Genomic DNA, 20,877 nt, shown 5'->3' with positions numbered 1-20,877 from the left:
CCTACAGATTTATTATTTTACCATTTACTCCGTACTAACGATATTATTTTTATTGTTTTTAAAGAATACATGTTTACGCAATAATAGAGTAAAAATTAAAATGAAATAACAATGTTTACAAACACCAAACAAAATGTTTTTCCCCCTTTAAATAAGATTTCTTTCATTAAATCTTAAGTCAGGGAGGATATACTGATAGTTTACACAGAAAAGAGCGATAAAGATGATACGTAATAAAAATTTCAATAAGTAACGATTCAAGTTTGGCGAGGAATCGGTCAAATAAAAAACAACTCGTCTCTTTGCCAACGTTTCGACAAATATATTGTCCTCTTCAGGGCCTGGATATTACAAACACAAAACAATTTACAGAGTCAGTAACATAGAAAAAACAGTAAAAATCAGTAATACAAAAATAAACAGTAAAATTTTACTATTTAGGTATTCCTATTAATTTTTGTATTATTGTATACATCGCTTGGCATTGACGAGGAAGGTTATACTATTATTTACTAAAAGTCCTCTTTACACAATGAATTGATCACTTTTTGTGAAGTTCTGCTGCGGGACAAGTTCCCGGATACGTTTCAGTTTAATGTTTTACAGTGTAAACTTTATAATGTTGGTAATAAATTAATATCAATATTTTTGTTTGAAGAAAGGAAAAAAGAGTGTCCAGAAGAGATACAAATCTGTACCTCGGAGGGAAAAGGCACCATGTCACAAAAAGTAAATTTTACAGGGGAGCCAAATGAAGATATTTTTCCAAATTCATTTTTTGTTCCACTTTTCCGGTTATACTCTTTCCTGTACTTCTCACCGTGATTATTATAGTTGGTATGGCCACTTAACCTCCCATATTTTAAAATATTTTATTTTGATCTCCATTGTGAAAAAAATTTATGCCCATGTAGTGCCTTTTACCCTTAAGTAATGAAGTATCATAGCGCTTTTTAAAAATACATAAATCGCTTAATAGTAAACATAGGACATAGTGCTTTACACCTGTAGAAAGAGCAACAAAAAATTTGTAAAATGATGCCAAAATCTGAAAATCGAAAAAAATAGACATGGTGCCTTTTCTCTAAATATTATATCTATTTTTTTAATAGTGAATTTGGTAGGTAACATATGTTTGCAAGAGATTTCGAAAAACAAACAAAATTACAAAATAGGTAGTGGAGAGGGGGGCACATTTGAAGAGAATTTACATTTTCTGTTACAGAGTGCCCAGAATCGTATTATTGAACCTTTTTATTTTGTTTTCTACAACTTTCAAGTCTTCTGAACAGATCTATATCAATAAACAGTTGGTACTTTACATACATATCTATATTTTTTTAATTTAAAAATGTTGTGTCAAATGTTAACTGCCCCGCTGGTGGGGTAGCTTTGAACACAATATAAAATAGAAACTTTACTCTGAATTCACCTTCTATCAGTTATTTCTCTCACTACTACATTACTTTCTCTTTTAAACCACTGAAATCTAGTTCAAAAATCAAGAATGACTCAGATGCGTGTTGATGTTTTACTCGAAGTGATGGGTTTAGGAAGTTTGAACAAAATATTCGGTTTGTTGCGCTCCTTAATGTAGCTTCGGACCACTTTCCCCTTCTCTGCGATTAAACAAAAAAGTCACAAACTTGCAGGTCGGTAGGGCTTTTAACGGTTATCTTGAAATTTGCTCCCTCTCCTTCCATAAAAGAAAATATAGTACCCAACACTTTTTTGCAAGGAAATAGGTTTTTGTAAATACTAGATTTAAAAATACGAATTCCAAATGTTAATATGGACTAACAATACACCTTTTGTCCACTACAATCTTCACAATACACTTCCAAAGTTGCAACCAAAATTTTACTTCCACCTTACAAAATATAACATTCCTCAATTCTGGACTTTACAAACAATGAAAACGAAGGGAAACTCTGTCAATTATACAACAGGTCTACCACAACATATGGAGAAAATTACCAATCATAAATGTTTTAAATATTAAAGCTCTTCAATACATAAAGTATATTTTAAAATACTTTAAACTTTAAATAATGTTTCTTGAAAACCATAAATTTATAATGATTTCTCTCTCTAATCATCTCCTGTACCCTTCAATTGCTAACTTTTTCGAGAAATCTCAAAAGAAGAATGAGAATCCAAAACCAAAATTATTAATTAGAAATTTACTAAATAAGTAAATGTTTAAAACATATCCAATAACTTTTAATTCTGAAATATACGGCAAATTAGCGAAATACTTCCAATTCTTTTTTTGGCCAATGCAAAGGTTTTTTTCTTTTATAAATAAGAAAAATCTTCCTACTTTTAAGCGCTGAACACTCTCCAGATCACAGTCTTAGAAGTTTATTCAGTCGTTTAAATAAATATTTGCGAACTATTAAGATGTAACTGTTCTTCCTAGCTTCTGTTTCTTTTCCACAAAGCATTCTCTCCAATTTTCCCTAGTTCTCTCTTCCTTTCGGACGAGGTAGCAAAAGAAAAACAAAAAATTACATTTCATTCACTGAAGGTCAACGACTCATGCCGGGGGCAACTTGAATAGAAATTACGATTTTACAACAATGTCTTGAACGGAACGTTGTTTGGAAAAGCTGTGTCATATCCCGTACTATCTGCACGTCATGGAATGGTAAATGGAAAAAGAAAATTCTCTTTATGGTTAGCATTTTCCCTCCATAAATAAAAATGAAAATAAAATTAATTAAACGGTTTAATTTTAAATTTTTAATTGTTGTTCATTCTTTTTGGTGACTGATTCATAGTTTCAATAGGATGAAAAAATAATTGCCATTTCAGTCGTGATACATTTATTCTGCCGAGCTTTCGACCTAGGTCATCTTCAGGGCTAGTTTACAAAGTAACATTTTTTACATTACAGGGTTGGTGGAGTCTTCTGTCTTGTCTGTTCATGAACTGAGTGTCCATGAACAGACAAGACAGAAGTCCATGAACAGACGAGACAGAAGACACACCAACCCTGTAAAGTAAAAATATTACTTTGTAAACTAGCCCTGAAGATGACCTAGTCCCAAGGTCGAAAGCTCGGCAGAATAAATGTATCACGACTGAAATGGCAATTATTTTTCATCCTATTTAATTTTTTACTTTTCTCTTACTTTTTCTAATAAACATTGAACAGTTGGTAAAACTGTATTATTATACTGAAATGTAACCTTACAAGTGAAGGCTACCTCAACTTCTGTCCGAGAATGGCTCTCTACACATTCCATTTCAGCAACTCTTAATTAATGGTACGTACACAAGAGTTAGGGGACTGTCTATTGCACGAAAATAGAACTTTAGAGAGAATCAACCATTATTCCCACTCTCAGATGCAACGAATTCGAGAAAAATGTATCAAAATACAGTATCAGATCTACTTCGTAACAATTAGTGCATTCAAGTTTAAAGGCAAATCATTAACTATAACCCATTTTGCTGATTTAGTACCAAAGATATGTGAGAAGCGTGTCGGCATGAATGAATGTGAACATTGGTGGTAAAAGCGATAGACTATTCGAAAAGAATTAGGGTAATCACATGCTTTTGGTATTATTGCTTTGAATCAATCATTTTCCGTAATATCTTATGACTGAAATGTCGGTATTGCTCTGTTTGGCTGTGCTCCAGAGTTCTATCTTTACGTCCATATATGTCTTACTTACAAGTTGTTAAAGAGTTGTAAAACAGTCTTAATAGTTCCCTCGTTAGTTTAGATCGTCTTCCACCCATAAATCGGCTAAGAGGTTTACCATACTCTTTTATAGTTTGTATTTCAAATGTGTGGATTCCAAGTGAGGCGTCTGTCTATGAAGAGGCTAATGTAGCGCACCAGATCTGTGCAAGGAAGAGAATTGTTGAATGAAGACAGGAGGATTTGAGTCGTCGCTGGAGAGTTAAAGTCGCACGCTACTATAAAAATATGCAAAAAAAAAAATATAACGTTCCATTTGAAAAAAACAAAATTGGATGCTGTATCTCGGGATATTGGGGTTTAAAAAAATGGGTCAATCACTGAAAATAAACTGGACTAAAAATGATTAAATACGTGTTTTCTATTTTTTCGAAATTTCCCGCCGTTAAAAAAATAAAAAGTGGGTGGAGCATATAACTCTGGTCACCCTGTATATTTTTTTACTTTACGTATTTTCAAGGAGAATAACTAAAATGTATTTGTAATGTACTATATTTGATAGTTTCCAGATAGAATTGTGAAATATTGTAGGCAGAATGCAGTCGATAAGTTAGCTGTCAACGGAATGTCGTTAAATAATGAAACACTTCATTATGGTGAACTAGTTACATTTCCATTCTAGATCATCAACAGAATACCGGATATTTATCAACAGTACAAAATGAAGTAATAATAACTCACCCATTACCAGATGTGTGTAAATAAAACCATTTCTTACCTGAAAAAGAAAAAAATATGTATTATATATAAATATATTTTAAATTCTTTTAAAGTGGACATCAATATTTATTATAATAGGATGAAAAAAATAACTGCCAATTTCAGTCATATAAAGGGTGATCTATTTAAAACGCACCAATCGCTAACAACTTTTTAGGAAAGCAGAATTTCGAAAAAACCCACGAAGTAAACTATATGTTTGTTTTCGGTCTAGTTTTCAAATTTCCCATCCCGATGATGTATCTTCATTTTTGGCGGAGTTACGGCCCAAAACCTGATTGGGGTTTCATAAGGACCACTAGTTTTGACAATGATTATGAAAACTACATAAAAAACTGTGGAAAATGACGTTAACCACCCCGTTTTGATATCCCTAATATTATTTGAGATATTTAAGATCAAAGTAACAATTTTATCTATTCGTGATCGGTTTTCAATATTAATTTTCCACCAGAAATACACGTTTTGGGAGGTCCTCTGACTGCAAAAAATATTATTTGTGACGCAAAGAACAAAAATAATAATAATTGAAGATTTTAAAACATGTAGTGTAATGGTTGTGGGTGAATCAGGATAAATTTGTTTTATCATCAAATAAAAGCAATCATCACATCATTTTAATGCACACAGTATGCAAGACTTCTTCACCTATGATTACGGTAAGAATATCTTGCCAGGGTGTTTTGTCTAGTGGTCCAGAGCATGGCTTTGTAAGTGAGAGATCCCCAGTTCGAATCTCGCGTATGCAGATTGATAATATTTAATACATCATAATACATTTTTTAATAAAATGTAATCATACGCGGGATTCGACCTGGGGATCTCTCTCTTAGCTAGGTCATCTTCAGGGTTGTGGAACGTATTTTACAGTGTGTTAACAATAATTGTATTAAAATGAATTATGTATAATGTAACGTAATTTACAAAAATTATTTACCTAATTGATACTGTAATATTTTACATCATTAAAGGGTTGGTGTATCTTCTGTCTTGTCTGCTCATGGACTGAATGTGATCGGTTTTATGTGTTTGGTTGTAAGAAAGTCAGTGTTGCCAATTGTCAAGTATTTTGCAGTAAATTGTTAGTGTCAGTTTTGAAATTTAGACTTTCTTCTGTCTTTGATATGCATATCATTTCTAGAAAAAAAAAAAAAAGATTGTGCTAGTAAAATCTACACTCCATGCATCAATCAATATCTAACTTAGCAGGGCTAAAAAAGAAAATTTTCTAAGCCCAAATTTTGAAGTCGTCTTGGCTCAATTTTAAATGTTCTCCACAAGGAATGGTCCAACAGTTTAAAGAACTTTTAATTCACAATTTGATGCATTTATATATATTTATGTTATGCTTTAGAGAGAAAATTTGATCTAATCGTACCTAAAACCGAATAGTTGCACATAACAGGAAAGAGAATTAGTTCAGTGGTTAGCCTACTGGATTCCCACACGAAGATCCTAGGTACGAATTAGATTTCCTCTTCCTACGAGCCTCTTACAGCTCACCGCCCGGTGATGGATGTCCCTGAAGACGGCCGTACTTTGAAAAAGCTCCAGGCGCGCCAATAACCTCACATATTGTCGCGCCTTAATTTAAAAAAAAAATCAAAAAAAGTTGCACATAAGTAATTTGCAAGCTCTATGAGTATTATGGGTGTAAATGATGTCAATGCAAATCGTTCTTTGTTTGATAGTCTAATCACGGATTAATCCTAAATAGATCACGGAAATTAATCCTTAAAAACCTTCTCTTATACACCTTGTCCAGTATACGGACAACTTGTATCATCATGGATAATTGACACTATTACTAACAGACGAACTGGCGGAATATTGCTCTAAGTGGTAAATTAAAATAAAACACAAGTAATATAACATCATACTTCTCACACTAAACGTAAACTCACCCGCCCTAAGTCGAATAATTCAACACAACAACACTTTGATCCCCTGGACTAACCACAACAAGTACCTCGGCTTAACTTTGGACAACTAACTGACCTACATTTGCCCACGTACAGGACTAAAGGATATTCTGGCAAGATTAGCTATCCAATTACTATCACGCGATTCGAAGATGACAGAACGGAACAAACTCCTCCTCTATCTATAAAGTGGTGATTAGGCCTGATGTTACTCTATGCCTGCTTTGCCACTTTCTAAAACCTTGCAATCAAACTTGAACAGGAATGTAACAATACTCCTTTGTTGAACTTTTATGTATTGTTGCACCACGCGATGTGTCCCAAAAATCATCAGATTAGTAAACAAAAAAGATGCAAATTTGTAAGTTAAAAAAAAAAGAAGATTATAAATGCGTAAAATTTGTTTGAATAATTAATAATGATTTTTGGGAGAATATTGGAGGTGCGGTCAATATATTCACAAATTATTTTTATATAAATGTTTCGGTAAACATATTACCTTCTACAGGATATTGTAAAATTTGTGGAGTTTAAAGTTAAGCTACATCATCATAACTGTTGAACAGTTATGTTCTGTATGAGCTGTTCAACAGTTATGATGATGTAGCTTAACATTAATCTCTACAAAGTTTACAATACCCTGAAGAAGGTAATAAATTTACCGAAACGTTAGTATGAAGAAAGAAATTTATTAGTGAATTTATTGACCGCACCTCAAATATTCCCAAAAATCATCAATTAACAGCGGTCGAAAACCAAAACTTATTATTAATTAATAATGTAAATAAATACATTTTTTCGAGCAATACTTTCTCGAGCATGTCACTTTCGAGGTTCGAAGAAGTTGCTGAACTAAATAATTAGTCCAAAAATGTCGGAAAACTGTCATGAAGTCAGCCAAAGACTCTATAATTTATTTTGGTCTAATTTAGACAAATCTCTCTACATTCGTCTCATATTTTTTCATGTTTGAAAGAATATTTGAAGAATATTTAGGGTGTTTACTCCTAAATAATTTCATTTTATAAAAAAAAGTACTTTTTGCAGATTGGAAAGTATCTCAAAATGGATATTTCTGTTAAGAGCTCAAAAAGAAAGAAGAAGCCGCACGATTACGACTCTTTTTTTACAATAAATTGCAGACAATAAAACAAAAAACAGCCTATTATCATTCCGATGCTGCAAGACGTGGATTCCGATAAAAAGGCTGTAAGGAAGTATTAGAATTTAGGGTTAGAAAAGGTTTGAAAGAAAAATTTTTGGTCCTAAAAGTGGCTTTTCCGAAGGAAAGCAGGAACAATAAGATTTTTATTAACAACTAAACTGCTCCACAAAAAAAGTGGCGCACTTTGAAAAAAGCGTTTATTTTTTGTTTTATTACATTTTGGGGAAAGATTATTAGTTTTAATTATTTTCATAAACTGTCAGGGAACAATTAATCGAAAAAAGGCCCAAAGTTTCTTGTAAATAGAGAAGCAATTCCTCGTTTAATCCCCTTCGGTCTTTTTATGTAAACAACAACGTGAACTTTACCTCAACAGTAAATAAATTTATTGACCTCTATAGTTGCGTTTCGACTTTTTTCAAGCTGAAAGCATTGCAAATTCTCAGAAAATGGTGATTACTGCAGAGCAAGTGGCCCGTATTATTGCATTAGTTGAGGATGGACGGAGTCAGCGGTACGCAGCACGAACGTTAGGGTTGCCTGAGACCACCGTCCGTAGAGCCATCCATCGTTACCGGGAGACAGGCCTCTGCACTCGTAGACAAGGTTCGGGTCGACCAAGAGCCACAGAAGCACTTGATGACCGATTTATTAGAATTCACACTCTGAGAAATCGTACATCAACTCCTTCTGAAACTGCTCAAACACTGCTTACTGTTCGTCGAGTTTCATTCAGTGCCGAAACCGTACGAAGAAGGCTCGCTGAAATGAATTTACGCCCTAGGAAGCAAGCCATAGGACCATTGCTCACCGTAGACCATCGGAGAGCCCGTCTAGAGTTCGCTAGGGAACACCGCAACTGGTCTGAGAACGATTGGAGAAACGTTCTCTTTTCAGACGAGTCCCGTTTTGCTCTCTACGCACCTGATGGGAGGCGACGAGTTTACCGAAGGCCTGGGGAGCGCTACGCTCCGTGCAATATTTCTGGTAGACTACCATTCGGAGGTGGTTCAGTGATGGTGTGGGCTGGGATTTCTTTGGGGGCTTAGACTGAGCTCCACGTGTTCAACAGGGCAATTTTGAATGAAGATTTGTATGTGAGGGAAATTTTGAAGCAATATGCGATACCCTATGCACCATTTATTGGGGAAAATTTTATTTTTATGCAAGATAATGCCCGACCACACACTGCCGGCTGTGTTGTTCAATATCTACAGGATACTAGCATTCGTGTTTTGAGGTGGCCAGCACGCAGCCCGGATTTAAATCCAATTGAACATCTTAGGGATGAGCTGGGTAGGCGATTAAAATGGAGAAATAATCCTCCCAGGAGCTTAGAAGAGTTGCGAGGTGCTCTGGTGGAGATATGGGAGGAATTAACACAAGATTTCGTGAGAAATTTAATAAGGAGTATGCCGAGGAGATTAGATGCAATAATGCGAGCCATACGCGTTACTAAAATTCTTTTTCTCCTTTTTTAATCGGAAGAAATACTTTTTTTTTCAAATTCATTTTTTGCCGAGAAGTACTTTTTTGTTAAATTAAAGGTTTTTATTTCTTTTAGATCATTTTTTATTTTATTTTAGCCCTCCCGTAACTTTATACTTCTTATATTTGCTAACTAAAATAAAATGTAGAACAAAAAAGTTACAGAGAAAAAAAATAACGCATTTTTAAAGTGCGCCACTTTTTTTGTGGAGCAGTGTAGTTGAGGTTGTTTGACAGTTTGAAAGGTTGCAAGAAGACAAACTGACCAGACTATGGAAGGTGCGGGTGAAGGCATGGATAAAGTATAGTCCTTTAAATGAGATGAAAAGACAGCCTACCCACAGGATGGAGCTTTGACAGAAATGAAACGGATGGCTTTCAGTTGTAAATCAGGCGCCCCAGTTCATCTTGGACTATGGTATATAAATCGATCGATAGATTGTGCTTGCCGCTAAATATCTAACAGGGTTTTATTTAGAGTTAACACGATCATATAACCCTATACCAAAAAAAAAAAAAATCCTCCATAATTCTGTTATTCTAAAACAATGAAGGTAACTAAATAAGTGAAAAAACAAAGTGTTCGCTTCAAACAGTTCTGGAGATTCAAGAGAATGTATACAAAGTAGGGTGCGCCTGTGTCACTAACGCATGACTTGATTATATTCCCTAATTCTCACATTAATTCGAATACGCCTTTGTAGTTTAATCAAACGTTTAAGTTGATTATATATAATTTTATATCAGTCAAGCTAGATTTCAGTATGAGATTCTAGGCGTCATGTTTTGCTTATTTTATTTTACCATAAATAGCTTTATAAAGTAATTGGTAGTTTTCACAAAGAAACTTGAATTTCGTAACATAAATTATTATTATGAAACACAACGCAGTATTCAAATTTTAATATTTTCTATAAACGCTTTTATTTATTGGTAGCTCTAATTTACAAATTTTCTCAAAAACACGATTGCTGATTAAGGAAATTGTTGTAATCAATACCGGAATTAAGGAATGGATTAGGACAGTGGTTACTGTATATTGAATTGCGACGAATCTAACAGCTGGTTCTTAGCTTTTCTCTTCCTAGGAGCGATGGAAGACAAGTGCGCTGCCTGTAACAAGAGAACACTGTCCAAAGACAGGCAGTACACTGAAAAAAAAATAAAAGCACCGGGCACAAATGATCTCAGATGTGTTTGAAATATCCATTTTGTGGGCCCCCTCAGTCCGAAAAAAAGATGGTTTTGTAAACAAAGTATCTCAAAAACAGAAAAATTTTAGGAAGTTACATTTCGATTTGTCATCTTCAGGTGTTCATCAAACTTATTGATCGAAAACCTTCAACTGGAATTACCACTATACTGAAGAGAATTTGCACTATTTTTGTTGATTTTCTAGCAAATGATTACAATTATTTTCCTTACGTTCGACATATTGTACCAAAATGGAGGAATTTTATTCGAGTAAAATTCGATAAGATATTTCCAAGAGAGGTTTTGTTTTCAACTAAGGAACTACTTTAGTACAATATATGGTCCTGTGGTCCTGTAAGTTGTTACGGCAGTACTCAATCTTCCTGATTATGGTCTTAAGAACCATGATACTGGGTAGTAAAGTCTACCACGAATAACATAACTGTTGCTAGGAAAGAAAAGGATGTCTTAAAATACTTGTACACAAAAAAATCGAGTATCTTTTTTCTTGAAAAAATCTTTGTAAACAAAAAGGACTCAATAAAGTGGTTCTTCTTTTTTTGGTTTAAACCCTTATTGAGGGTATGCTTCTGTTGGTATCTTTAAGCGAACTATCAAAATTGAACATTCAAAGGTTTTTCTTATTTGGTTTGCGGTGGACAACTCACACATACAAGACAATTAGTAAAAACCACTTTTTCGGACTCAAGGGGGTCTTCAAAATGGATATTTTCGGGTAAAAACTCAAATATCCAAAATGCGCACAATTGCAAAACCTCCTCTTACAAAGTAGACGAACAATAAATAAATAAATAAAATTATTAAAGCAAAAAAAATTAATGCTGACCATACGGAAAAACGCCTTCTTGGAAATTGCGGAGGCGGTGGTAATGTACAAGATAGACTCTCTGATGCTCTCAATTCTTCTAAACGTGGGATAGTCCTTCCTGGGCTGCCACTTTCTGATCTTGTGCGCATTCTTGCACCATGTACACTGTTCCATCTTTTCAAAGGTTCTGAAGATACTATAATAGTTGTCTGTCCAACAGATCCGGTAGATGTACCAATTCTACCACGTAATCCTTCGCTATGTTTCTGCATAACTTTTATTCGAGAAATATCATTTTTTTTGTTTTATTTTTTTAATGGATTTTTTTTTTTAATTTATTTCTAATAATTAAGCGTAACTTGAAAGCTCTTCTATTTTAACTTCACTTTTTTTAGAATACTTGCACTGTTTTTGATAGCCAACTTTTCAACAACCTTAAGGAGAAAAAAGGATAAACGCTCATGTCAATTTAGTAAATAAGATAATATCAAACATTCTTTGGCAATAAATAACTTTCTGCTTCAATAACGTAACTCGAAGACACATTAATACTGGTAAAAACCGCTGCCACTTGACTTTATGAATTGCAGCAATGATAAAAAAACACCTTTAATACTTCACTAATGGTAACTCGACACTTGCAACTTATTCAACATTAAATTAAAGGAACTCAATATTGTGGATAAACAAAGAACACAAAGCAAAATATAAGTTTAAAAAAATATGTATTAATAAAGATTTGTGAGTAAGCAATACCAAAAAATAGACTAGAAAACTAACTAACGACTCAAAATAGAAACATAAAAAACTTGAATAAAACGGGAGTGTCGATGCCTCCAAACGGTAGGTTGTTCGCGATAGGACTGAAGCCAAGTGTAAAGGAATAGTAGAGAGAATCTTGCCAACGCACGGTGACGGGAGCGTTTTCAGCCCCACTCTGCCGCCCCACACACAACTTCACCCCCACCATTTCCAGCCAGTACAGTGAGAGAGAGCTGCTGGCCGCCTCCAGCGTCACTCTTTCCATCTGTCTCGCTTTACTATTTCCAACACTCGCCACACATAGCATTCCTCCTCACTAATTGAAACCATCTTTCTCACTCTTAAAGAAAAAATAAAATAAAAAAAAAACCTTTAGCGGTAACATATACCAACACTTGTCAGCATAGTAGGAAGAATATGTTGAATGGAACACACCTGGGTAACCCATAGACTAAAACTAAAGTTGCAAGGCTCTCGTTTTATTGTTCTTGCTTTCGCCCAAACGTCAATTAAACAGCTCGACAGTTAGTTTCACCTCGGTATTTTATTGTATTCGCTTTAAATTACTGTTGTTTTTTTTTTTTTTGCAGCAAACAAAACAAAACTCTAGCGTGACCTGCTTTTATTAATTCTCGAGGTTTCAACTTATACTCGAGACTCCGAAATCCAACAATATGATTACTACCAAAATTATCTAAATCAGGGGTGGACCAACTTCTTGAACATGTAGGACCAACTTTTTCTCTGAAAAATTTGTCGCGATCTACTCACTAAAATCTTGACATTTAATATATAGGGTGTTCAGCATAAGACTACGGTAACTTCGGGAAGCGATTCTGGGCATAATTTGCAACAAAAAATTCCATATAAACTATGACTCGTTTCGGCACCGTTTTATAGATTTCTGCATCCATTTCTAAAATAACCCCTTTGCATTGTATACCTTTCGAAAGATAGTGCACGGTTTTTTCATATAAAATGTTTTTGAGAAAAATGAAGTCAAAGTTTTTGGAAAAAATTAGAAACTTGCTATTTCTTATGTTTGGGCCACAATTTGAAATACTTAATATTATTATTTTGAAATATAAATTAGCTTATTTATAAGGAAATTTAACTTTCTTTCTAATGAGCTTATTGAAATCGCTTTAGCTTTAGTAGTATAGAAATATAGACAACTGTTTGCTAAAAAGTAGTGATACCTTGAAAAAACATAAAATTAGAAATATCTATAAAACGGAGTCGAAACGAGTCATACATTATATGGAATTTTTTGTTGCAAATGATGCCCAGAATCGCCTTCCGAAGTTACCGTAGTCTTATACTGAACACCCTGTATAGAAGAAGTGGTGGTAATATGGAACCCTGTTCTACGCTCGGAGTAGAACAAGGGGTTCCATATTGCAAGCATTACAAGCAAATCATTAGTATTTCTGGGGAAAAAACAGAAAAAGAATCTAAAATGGGGCTAAAATAAAAAGCGGCAAAAATATTCATTGTACCTAAACCCCACTCTATGGCGACTTGCAATAAACATACTAAAGTGTTCCATATTTACCTGCATCTCAAGTCAGAGGCACCACTTTCCACTTTTTCCATAAAATTGAAGGTTGCTCATCTGGTGGTTGGAGGAGAGTAAATTTGAAATCAACAGTGCAAGACTAATATATAAAGCTAATAATTACCAGAGAAAGCAATACAATTTTTTGGAATGTCTAGCATAAGTAAATCAAAAACAGAGAAGGCTTCCATATTACCACCATTTCCAAACTTGTAATAAGTAATAATGGGATAAAGTACATTAAATCTACAAAATATCTTATTAATTGAGAAGTAACTTAAGGAAAAATACAGATTTATATTTTATTTTACGGTCCTGTCATTAATGAGAAACCTGTGACTGCCTGTTTCCAACCCAAAGGAACCATTATTTGGTGCATCTATCCAGACTAAGATAATCATATGGAATCTTGAATATGGGAATAGAGAACGATGTCTTAAGTTATCGACGTTTTTGTGAGCCACGACTAAGGTTATGGATGCGCGTTGGCCTATGATCGACCAAAAAAAAAACGCTTCGAGATCGACCAGTCAGTCAATCGTGATCGACTTATTGGCTATTCATGATCTAGATTAAAAGTAAAGTTATGTAATCACCTATTTTTTTTTTTCAGGCGAGCTTTACGTCCAACTTACCAATTGGGTGTTGTGGACGGAGGCGACTTGCAAACATACTTTACTGTAAATTTCTTTTATTAACCATTAAATAAAATCCAAGGCCTAAGACCGGGGAATCGAACCCAGTACCACAATACATATTAGCTTCGCAGGTCTCGCCTCTAACCGCTCGGCTATCGTGGCGCCTTGTACAGCATCATACATTTTTTGTATGATTGTGGAGAAGAATTACATGATTTTAATTTCGGTTAAGCTATAAGGATGGCAGGAATATAGAGTACTGATCCATCCATTAGTTGTAAGGTTTATGTAAATAGTTTTATATTGTAGAGGGATGAATGCGTGGAGTATTTATAAGCAAGAATGGAGAGTGAGTGATAGTCTAGTGATAAGCACCTAGACGATGCTGGCTGTATGGCGGAAGTCAATGCCAAAAAAAAAAAAATTCTGTAATCAATTTAGGCAACTACTCAGGGCCGCACTTGAACGAAAAAATTCATTTTTAGGAAGGCTATACCACTGCCTTCTCTAAACGGTATTTTCCTGTAAAACAAAATTGTTATAGACCAACATTAGTACAGTGCTTATGCAAAAGTTGAAGAGGAAATTATTGTATTGGCGCCAATTTCGGGAAATTCTCAGAAAAAAATGAAATTCATTCTTTAAAGCGGTATTCCCAATAGAAAACTGTGTAGACGAATGAACAGTTAATGAGGCGGCTAATATTTCCCTTTTTGTATTCACGTTTATAGTAATTTGCAATTGCGGCTTCAATGTGGTATTTCAACGGCAGGTGCTAGATGGGCAACCTTTTTGTCTTTTTTATTAAAGAAAATGATTTATGTCTGTGATGCACACTTACTCCGTTAACTATTATTACATCATTAACCAAACAGAGTAAAAAGCTAACAATCAAAGCATCTGGATGAACGTTATTTTCATTTTTTACATAAATTAAACCATTTGAGTTTAGCTAGTATTCTATAAAGTTGCTAACAATTAGCCAAAAACTACTTATGCACATAAGTAAAGGTAAAAACAATATTGTAAAACCATACACAGTTCTCTTAATCAAATCATCAGCACCGTAAATATTACCGCTTCTTCTGGGACATGGAAACTTGCAACTAAATACATTAAAAGAAAAAAAAACTCAGCATAAAATTATGTGTTTAGTGAAAAGAATAAAATGTAGGTTTTCGGTTAGCCTACGATAACTAGCTACAGTTTTTCAGGCTGAGCTAGCTGCAATTAGTTTCTGTTCTGGTGAGATTGTTGGACGAGGAATAATCAATTCTAAGGTTGTGATTTTCTCGGACAGCCACGCGACACTGCGAGCTATCGCTTCATACGAAGTCAATTCAAGGCTAGCAGGGGACCGTCTGGGTGCCCTGAAGGAAATCAGTGACCAAAATGAGGCCTTTCTAGTGTGGGTACCCGGTCATTCAGGATATAAAGAAAACGAAGCGGCAGATTTATTGGCCAGGGAAGGCTCTGCGGGGCGCTTCGTTGGCCCGGAGCCCTATTTTGGGGTCTCCAAGTGTCTTAAGACGGCGGCCATTAAACCATGGATGCAGAGTAGGTCTCAGGAGTGGTGGTTCAACACCCCTGGGCAGAGACAGGCGAAGAAGTTCATAAAGGGCTATTCGCCAAGCCTGACTGCAGAATTAATCCGTCAAGGCCGTGGGGGCTATAAGGATAATTGTAGGCCTATTAACCGGCCACTGCAGGCTCAGAAAACACATGCATCGCATGGCCCTGGCAGATGATAGCCTTTGTAGGTTCTGTCAGGAAGAGGAGGAAACGGCACTGCACGTGATGTGTCAGTGTGAGGGGCTTGTCCTGGCTAAGGATGTTACTTCTCGGGGTGGAAAAACCAAGGCCTGTGAGCTTTACCCAAGAGTCGCTCTTCAGAATTAAGAGTCTGATTAAAAAGACAGGTCTTGTGGGTGAGCTTTAGAGTGAGGGAAGAGCCACAATAGATCCAAAGGCGTCGCAGTGGCGTAGGCCTTGGGCCGCCCTACTGGAATCTTATCTTTTAGTGAAAAGAGAAAAATCAATAATTCGTGTAAATGGTTAATACATTATCATTTTCTAACTTTTAACAAAATTATCAATCTTAAATTAGATAATTATACATGATTCGCAAGATTTTTCCTTATTATTATTGCTGTTATTATTATTATTAAATAACTTCATTGAAATTTAGAACTGCACATGCGATTGCCCTAAAGTAAATAAAGAGATAGATTCAATAACGTGAAAGGAGTTACCAGCGATTGGTAACTCTTCAATTAATTAATTATTGACCACCACTGCCAAATAAATTGCGGAGGCAGCGCCGTCTCAGGGGACGGTTCGGATTGTCTGGAAGAGTATAAGATTAAAGCCGGTCAATGAGAGGGTTGGGATAGGCGGAAAGCTCATACAGAAAACTTCAGATACTGGGTGGAGATTAGGGTCTTGAATAAAAGGTACTCTTAGGTCGGAGTGAATGGTTCTGTTGGAGATGTAGTGTAGGATTTAGTATTGGTTATAAAGTGTGGAATTTGCTATTGTAGTGTTTGGAGTCGGTAGATCTTGAAATGCTGATTACGATTTAGCCCATAAGTCCAAATCGGTTTGTATTTAAGTAATTTGTTACTTGGCGTCCATTAGCCGTTTAAAAAGTGTCTGTGGGTTCTATGTCAAACGTTTGCCCATATACAGCAAGGAAGCGCAGTCGTGTAAAACTGGAGGACAGATGGCACGTCTATGAGCGAAGTTACGTTGTTCTGACACTTTAGGGACATTTACTTTCATTTTCAATTTTAGAAAACATTCTTCTAGAGTGTTTGGACGTTGTTTAAAACGCGGTGGAAGCGAGTAGATATAACTCTGTCTGTCGAGAGTTGATGGATATGTCGGCTGCATAAGAGGTGCGTGGGTAAGTCGGAAGGTCAGAATGGGTCCCACAGAATGCTTCCATGAGGAACACCAAGCCTTCAAAGAGGGAAACGATGTATGTTCTGAACGCACAAGAAAAATATTTTGATCATCAATGAGGAAGATAAGAAAAAGAATATAATAATTTTCATAAACAATTATCCTATGATTGATTTAAATAAAATAAAGTACAGGCTGTTGGAATATAAAATTTAGTAATAAATACAATAAAGTAATTTCTCGCTAGAGAATATTTTGTCTGTTGACGGGAACTGAACTTATTAGGGTGTAGGTAGTGTGGGCGGCTCACAGCCTCCTGTATCGATTCTAACTCTGCAACACAACTATATACATTGTGTGCTCCAAAAACAAGGAGATCGCAAATTTATTCCAATTAATGGTACAAAAATATATCAAAGGATATTTTATCGTAATAAATCAGGTGAGAGATCGTCTAGATGCAGAATGGTCCAAAACGAAGAGAAAATTACTTCTTTTAAATTGTCAGTGAAATCGTTTCAAGTTAAAGATGTTAACATGAACATGTTTAACGACCAATTACTGAACTATAACTGATTCAAGTACAATTTAAACATACAATTATGTACGAGTTGTGTTTTTTATATAACTCCTTTTTGAAATAAAAGGTAAAACAAGTATACTTTTTTTAACCATTTTATTTATACATGAAGATTCAGTACCTTAATCTAGTTTTATACATAATTGCCAGTAATATGAAGGCATTTATCGTATCGTACAACCAAGCTTTTGAATCCAATCCTGATAGAAGTCTGCCGACTGTATTTGAGAACCACTGCAGCACGGTCGTTTTGACCTCATCTTCGCCGTCATGGCGCTGACCACCCAGATGCATCTTCAAATGCAGAAACAGGGTGGTAGTCACTGGGGCGCTAAATGTCCGAAGGGTCAACTTTCTGCACCAGATTTCCAGTGATGACTGAAGATTCGCCCAATTCGTTCCATATCGTGCGGCCATCTTCAGCTCTAACTCATTTCCGTACCAATCCCGCTGCACATAATGTTTTCTTTGTAAACTTCACAGATCTGACGATGAATTTCAGCCCCTTTCACAACTTCCAGCACTAAGAAAACGAATCACAGCGCTTATTTCACAGTCGGCGGGATTCTCAATCGGTGGAGGCCTTTTAAATACACAATAACACCACGTAAACCCAGTTTTATGTTCACGAAATAGCGTCTGATTCCTTCCTATCCACGCGCTTGCGCCAAATACTCGTATCCTCCTTGAGATTGTAATCAAGCTACTGCCTTTTTTACCTAGAAAGACGTATCAAATTGAAGTTGTAGGTTTGTATGAACGAATAAGGAGAAAATGATTGAAAAGTCTCGTTAGAACCGTTTTTGAGAGAACTTCAAGAATGTTCTAAGAAAATGCGTTCATTAAATTGGTACTGTACGCTTGTGGAAATTTGGGAACTTAAATTTCAGTTGATACCAGACCAGGTTAGCCGAGAGGTTAGAGGCGGGGCTCGCAATGTTAAGATGTATTGTAGTGGGAAATGGGTTCGATTCCCGGTCTAGACTTGGACTTTATTTAATTGTTAACATGAAAATTTCGTCCAACTCTGTCCATGGCACCAAATTAGGTTCTTAGACGTAAAGCCCACCTGAAAAATTAAGCATTTCTGCAATTAATTTTACATTCAGTTTCATTGTGGGTTGAAAAATGAAATATAAAATTTGATCTTGCAGCTATATTTCGTCTAAAAAATATTTTTTTAATAATATTCACAAAAACGATTTGCTAGAAACCAGCTTTTCGGGGCCTCAAAACCGATATTTCCAATAAAAATTCCAAATTTCGGAAACTTTGGAAATTTCAAAATAATTTTTTTTTATTATCTAGCAAGAGAAAGTAAAACGATGCCACACCCATTTTAAAGTTGAAATATTAGAAATGCCAACCCAAAAGGTAGGTGGTGAATAAAACAGTAAATTTACCAATTTAGAACGACTGTTTTGCAACGTGGGCGTACCGTACCGCCTCCGAGAATAGCTAGTATGGGTCTGTTGTAGCCCCAGGCGCGCCATTCCAAAATTAGTAACAATAAAACTTGAGGGGTGAGGAGAGAAAAATCTGTTGCTAACACTCGCATGACTTTTATTATTTTCAAAAAATGGTCTTCCAACTCGAAATACTTGGTCCTCATTAATTCGCACCAACATTATAGTTTGTGAAAGTCCGAAAAATTGAATTTTACAAATTGGGCTATATTTATGCCTGTTGGGCGGGTGTTTTAATGTAACTCCAAAATAAAAATAAACCTATGTTAAAATTTGATATTTGGTTTAGATGTCAAGATCGGCGTTCACCGGTGGTCTAGTGAATTGCTCTTCTTTGGTAGTTTCACTACTGGGTAAATTCTCCCCTAATGCTATTCAAGAATTTATATACGAGGCGTGTTTTTTAAGTAAGTACCGTTTTGAAATAGAACAACAAGCATACTTTTCTTACCAATTTTATTTGAATAAGATTTTATAGACCAACTCGCCAAGACTAAATACCGAAAGTTCCATACTACTCTCTCGACTAGCTCTAATCCTCTTGTACTATCTCTCGCTTCCTCTGACATCCCTAATACTCCTCGCCGACTGAATCGCCAGTGGCCCCGCGACTTCCTTGTAGTCTGAAGCCCTAAACGTCATTATTCTCCTATAGTGAGTGCTACCGCTGGGTAGCTTCTCTCCTCCTGCTCCCCTACCGCACCAGTTCATCATACTCTTCTCATTTACTGATTGTATACAGATTGTAAATTACAAAATAACTTAAAAAAAAAAAAATTTGAACATGAAAGCACCAGGTACCGTAGTCTAGTTTTCAACACAATTGCCACTAATATTAAGGCAGTTATCGTATCGTACAACCCAGCATTAGAATCCCATTCTCATAGAAGTATGTTCCCTGTATTTGGCAACCACTGCAGCACGGTCGTTTTGACCTCATCTTCGCCGTCATGGCGCTGACCACCCAGATGCATCTTCAAATGCAAGAAACAGGTGGTAGCCACTGGGGCGCTAGATCAGGCTCAATGTACGAAGGTTCAACTTTCTGCACCAGATTTCCAGTAATGACTTAAGAACTCCGAATTCGTTCTATATCATGAACATTCGTGCGGTCATCTTTAATAGCTCAAAACCAATTTTCGTACCATTCCACTGCTCATAATGTTTTCTCCATAAACTTTACTGATCTCACGATGAATTTCAGTTGCTTTTACAACTTTCAATACTTAGAAAACGAATCTCAGCGCGTATTTTGCAGTCGGCGGAATTCTCAATCGGAGGAGGCCTTTTAAATATATACTAACACCACGTAAACCCTGTTTTATGTTTGCGAAATAGCGTCTGATTCCTTCTTGTCAGATGTAGATACACAGCACGCATGCGCCAATTGCCGAACGCAGTACTTGAGCGGCCGAATCCCAAAAAAGGTACTTACTTAAAAGGAACGCCTCTTACAGATCATGTTATATCATCTTCACTTTTTGCGTAGTACAGTTTTTGAAAATAAAGTAAAATATACAATAAAATTGAAATCTATAAACTCCATTGAACAAAATTAAATGCCTTTCTTGTGGTCTCGAATTTCAAATTTGCCTGCTTTCTTTGGGACTTCCGTTGTAACCATTCACCGGATATAATAAAGCTACTACTACTTCAACTCCACTCCAACAATACTGTGAAGCTTATCAATAAAAAAAAAAATAATCTACTTATATGAAAACCCGGTTTCAAAAGTAGAATCACGTACGTATCCTTGTAGATCGCTAAAATAAGACTAATTTAAAAGTGAGCGATGGCTGGCTGTCACTTGGGGTGAAGATGATTTCATTAAGTGAAGATGGCGTCACTGCTTACCCAGCTACAGCAAAAAGGACCCCAGGGTGGTTGACATAAACCAGTATTACGTCATATTAGTATCAAGAGCAAATAGGGTGCC

The 20,877-nt window shown here is 35.6% G+C and overlaps 1 protein-coding gene across 7 annotated transcripts in view; it reads right to left on the bottom strand.

Annotated features, from left to right (window-relative positions):
* LOC141457137 (rap guanine nucleotide exchange factor 2-like) overlaps positions 1–20,877 on the bottom strand; it is a 519,728-nt gene that overhangs the window by 152,639 nt on the left and 346,212 nt on the right. Inside the window, exon 1 of one of the 7 annotated variants that reach the window (XM_074133692.1) lies at positions 11,052–11,450. The exons of the other annotated variants lie outside the window; for them this stretch is intronic. Within the exon in view, the coding sequence (XP_073989793.1) occupies positions 11,052–11,305 (254 nt within the window). The 5' untranslated portion in view covers positions 11,306–11,450. Of the gene's footprint in view, positions 1–11,051; positions 11,451–20,877 lie in introns of those variants that run through there. 7 annotated transcript variants of the gene reach the window in all.

This window comes from Rhodnius prolixus, unplaced genomic scaffold, assembly GCF_049639745.1.
Source record: "Rhodnius prolixus isolate KJV_2025 unplaced genomic scaffold, Rpr scaffold_10, whole genome shotgun sequence".
NCBI classification, from domain to species: Eukaryota; Metazoa; Arthropoda; class Insecta; order Hemiptera; family Reduviidae; genus Rhodnius; species Rhodnius prolixus.
The sequence above is the reverse complement of the archived record's forward strand: the minus strand, read 5'-3'. Positions and strand labels throughout refer to the sequence as shown.